The following is a 4,678-nucleotide window of genomic DNA, read 5'->3' as shown; positions in this document are numbered from 1 at the left end:
GAATTCTAGGTTTTTGTCATAAAAATTTTGATATTATATCAATAAATCATTTCTTTTTACAATTTTAATTAAAAAAAGAAGATATATAAATAGTTATATCTCTAACAATATACCTTGTGTGAATCCAAATCATTTGTGAGTCTAGTAACAAGTGATGAAGCTAGTACGATGAGTGGAATATTATTAGAAATCCAATAAAGAGTTTCTTTAGTTGCAAATTCTCCCAAAGCAATAAACATTATTGTAAGCGCTTGATATGTTGTAGTAGCAGATGCAACAACCTTATACTCATCATATGGCGGAATATATCCCTCATGGCACCATCTTGCTTCATCAATGTAACCTTGTGCATAATGAGACAACTGAAGATAAATTAATTGATGAATACTTCATTACAATGATGATTAATGAATATAATAATTAATTTAAAATTAAAAAAGTAAGGAATAAAGCCTACGGCCTGTTTGAGACATTGCAACAAGAAGTCTGATTCTCCACTCCCAGCACTTAATTCTATTATTTCATCAACAAGTTCTACAATTGCATTAAAAATCGCCTTAAAGCACTCTGGAAGAGATGCAATGTAACTAATATCCCATCTGAAACACAAAAGGGTTAAAAATTAATTAAGAAAGAGACATGATCATGGAATTAAATTATTAAGATAATATAATAACCAAAATAAATATAAACTCATTGATCAATATGTATAGATCCTTCTTAATTGAGATATGTAGCATAATAATATAAAATTGGTCAATTCTTACCTTTGGATTGCCTGTGTGAGGAGCTCAAGTTCTTCTATTCTTCCATAGACATCATAAGTGTCATCAACTATAGTCATCCATTGAGTCACTTTGGCCACCACCCTTCTAAAAGTAGTATATTTAGGCTTAGAGTTCATAGCAAATGGCCAGAAGTATAACTCAGCTATCCTCTCTCTTGCATAAGGCACCTTTTTCGAAAATTCTAACTTTTCCCACCACCTGTAATCGTACAAAAAGTTATGTCTAGTTAATTATAGGATCTTTTCTTTTGAAAAAAAATATCTAATAAGAAGTGCTTAGCTAGATTTAAAATACATACTTGGTGACACTACCAACTTCTTTCTGGTACCATTTTTGTAGCATATTGAAATCTAGTTTTGCAAACTTTAGAAGAACTTTATCATGCGTATAACTTTCTTCGTAAAAAGACATATATGACCTTGCCTTCATTCTTGGAATTGCCTTGTGAAAAGATTGTACTAAACTTTGATTGACTTGATCAGCAAGAGATGGACTCAATTGATTGGTGATAGACTTAAGTTTATTGTATGTGAATTCATGTGCTTCCTCTAATATATCTTCTCCATGAAATCTTAACTGTGCAGCCTCATACAAGCTCCACATTCCTTCAACATCTTGAACAACAATTATTTCATCGAATTCTCCTTCTTTATTCTTGAATTTGTTGAAAACATCTGTATGATTCATATTTATACTAACTAGTGTGAGTCCATAATTAATAATTGGTATCTTTTTATATTGTAATTGTATATATAAAAGATAACAAAAATTAGTTTTACGTATATACCTGATGAAATGATATATCCTTTTTGTCGGAACAAACGAAAAAGTAATGCGACAAAATGAAGGTCACGTTCCTCTATAGTAAGATCTTTGTTGGTAAAATCATTGTGAATTTGTACTAATATGCTGTCAATTTCATCTTCAAAATGATAAGATATACTCAAACGTTGAATTGAATCAATTAAACTTAGTCTTATACTATTTAAAAACTAAAAAACAAAAGAAAATTAATGAGATTATATTTTTTTTCTCTTTTCAACTTAATTAGGTTATCTTCATTATATTAATAAAAAAAATAAAAAAAGAAAGAAAGAAAGAAAGTATATTATTAAAAAGACAGTCCAATGCATAAACATGTTAATGCAAGATTTGAAAAAGGACTTCATCTAAAGAGTATATTATACACAATCTAATATAATAATTACTTTTGTAGTTATTTTCACAGTTTGAACTCGATCGTGACCTTGAAATCACATGGAAATAATTCAATCATTACTTTAAAACTCTCTTTTAAAACATATGTATATATAAACTAAGAGTTTAATTTAGATGTATTGGCTGTGTAAAGTATTTTGTACTATTGTATAATCATACTTATTTTTTTAGATAACCATTCACGCGATTAATGTGAAATATGATGTGACATCGCATAACTAAATACACGTAAAAAACTATTTTACACTTACATCAAAATTAAAACATTTTTATACATATATCTAATTACATAACATAATATAATAAAAAAATAATTATTATTTTTATTAACTGTGTAAATAATTATTTAAAAAAATAAATATAATTACACAATTCTACAAAATATTTTACACTTTTGATGCATCAAAATTAAACTTGACAAAATATATGTCCAAAAATATTCAAAAAGTCAAAAAGTTATGGAAATTTTTGGGGTTGCATTTGCATATTAGAAACACAATAATATAGATAACTTCTTTTATACAACTAGGAATCCCATCCATATATATTACCATCATTCTTGTTAAAGCAACTATACTTAAAACTACTTATAATTTATCCAATTTACACACTACAACACTTACCCAAGCATTATTTTGAGTTTCTGGTGTAGAAATGATGAGATATATACTATCCCTATTTTAAATATATGTAATAATTCAAAAATTATCACGATAATATATGTATAAGTTTAACAATATACTGATATTTCATCATACAAAATTAAATAAGATACCAAGAATTTAGAATCAGCATATTTTTGGAAAGTATCGTGCCAAATATTAGGAGCAAAATTTGCAGATCGTCGCTTTGAGTTAGAAGGGACAGGTTGACTCGAAGTCATCACTGGAACTGAAGCTGAAAGAGACTAGTATTGGGTAATGAACTATATTAAGACGTTTTTGTTTTTGTTCATAGATTAAGACGTTAAGAAGCAATAACTATATAGAATATGGTTCACTCATGCAAAGGGAGATGAGTTCATGTCCCTAGCTGGAGCCCATTCTCGAATGTGAAAAATGTATGGCCCAAGTGGACAGCTAAGCTATGTACCAACAAGATTCCTTTTTACTTTGTCTTGTTAAAAAGCGAGTGAACTGTAGCCATTCCTCAATTATTAGAGAATTGCAGATCCTTTATGAGTTGTTCAATTTTGATTGGAGGAATTCGATGCATTATCTTGAATAGTGTTGACTATTTTTAACCTTATAAATTAGTTAATTAAATCAAACCACTAAACTATGATAAATTCTTTTTGCAAATTAAAAAATATTTAAATAAATTTCAATTTGTAATTTTAAACTTTTTTTTCAAACCACTCGATTCATCAATCAAAAGCTGAAATAGAAAAAGTTATTTAATTAGAAAACTGCAAGTATATATATAATAAGAAGTTATTTAATTAATTAAAGTGATTATTAATAAACTAATAATAAGTGTAATTAATAAAAACTTACGGCTTGTGTAACATGTTGCAATACTGAGTTTGAGTTTCCACCGACATCATTCCTGAAAACCTCTATTTCCATTGAACATTCTACAATCGCATTGAAAACAATTTTAAAGCACTCCGGAAAAAATTCAATGTAACGAATATCCTGTCTGAAAAATAAAAATAAAATTTTAAAATGTCTAAAAAATCTCGTGAATATACGTTGTCCAACTCACATAGGAATATGTACAGTACAGCAAGTAACTGCTAGTAACATGTGGGTAGTGAAAGGCTTAAAAGTATTGGCAATCGCACATCCGATCTTTCAATAAGATTTTGTAAGTAGAAATAGTCTCGACCACGTTAAATCCTGAATTATTCCTATCATGTAGTGTCATTATGAAACATTTCGATACCTTTAGATATGTTTTTATTGCTTTCACAAGTGACGGACTAAATTGTTGATCTGTCTCTAATTGTGTCTCAATTTTTTTTCTCTTGCAAATAAAGAGCTCTGCTAATTTTTTATAAGTGAATTTTATCAAGGAACAAATTAAAAGGTTCTTGACACCTTTGAGTACTGAATTAACACACTCAAAAATATTTGTAGTCATAGATTGAATTTATAATTTTTATTTTGGTGCTGAATCCACTTTTCATATTCCATTCCGTTGGTCTGGTTAGTTACACGTTGTCAGGTCTTCAATCCAATAAATGTTAAACCATAATTAAATTCGACTTCATTCTTCGTATACAAAAATTAACATTGACTAAAAATTTAGTATATGAATAACATTTTTATGATATATTTAATATATGCATGTAGCCACCGACTATTGGCGCAAGATAATATAAACGAATGTAGAGTAGATTCTATCATAATATTATTATTTTTTTATTATGTATTTTTTTAAATTATCATAAGAAATAAAATAATAAAATAAATAATAATTTAAAATATATATAAAAAAGAAATGGTATTATCAAATTCAAAAGTGCCGACAATACCGTTCTCCAAATAAATGCTATATAGTCACAAAAACAAAAAAATGCCATATCTATATCTTAAAAATAAGATTTGTTCATTTTTTATTCAATCAAAATCTCAATAATTAAAAAAAGGTGAAGTATTGTTTTTTATTTTATTTCTCACTCAATAATGTTTCTATATTTGTGTTCAGATATACTTACAAAATACTAC

General features: G+C 27.4%; 1 protein-coding gene across 1 annotated transcript in view; it reads right to left on the bottom strand.

The window, feature by feature from the left end:
* Positions 1 to 3,754, bottom strand: part of LOC110265247 ((-)-germacrene D synthase-like) — a 5,020-nt gene extending 1,266 nt beyond the window's left edge. Inside the window, exons 1-9 of the mRNA XM_021108145.1 lie at positions 3,714 to 3,754; positions 3,503 to 3,647; positions 3,362 to 3,383; positions 2,782 to 2,903; positions 1,568 to 1,780; positions 1,087 to 1,442; positions 768 to 986; positions 458 to 599; positions 114 to 362 (exon numbers count right to left, since the gene is read on the bottom strand). Coding sequence (XP_020963804.1) covers positions 114 to 362; positions 458 to 599; positions 768 to 986; positions 1,087 to 1,442; positions 1,568 to 1,780; positions 2,782 to 2,903; positions 3,362 to 3,383; positions 3,503 to 3,647; positions 3,714 to 3,754 — 1,509 coding nt within the window. The remainder of the gene's footprint in view (positions 1 to 113; positions 363 to 457; positions 600 to 767; positions 987 to 1,086; positions 1,443 to 1,567; positions 1,781 to 2,781; positions 2,904 to 3,361; positions 3,384 to 3,502; positions 3,648 to 3,713) is intronic.

This window comes from Arachis ipaensis, chromosome B08, assembly GCF_000816755.2.
Source record: "Arachis ipaensis cultivar K30076 chromosome B08, Araip1.1, whole genome shotgun sequence".
Lineage (NCBI taxonomy): Eukaryota > Viridiplantae > Streptophyta > Magnoliopsida > Fabales > Fabaceae > Arachis > Arachis ipaensis.
The sequence above is the reverse complement of the archived record's forward strand: the minus strand, read 5'-3'. Positions and strand labels throughout refer to the sequence as shown.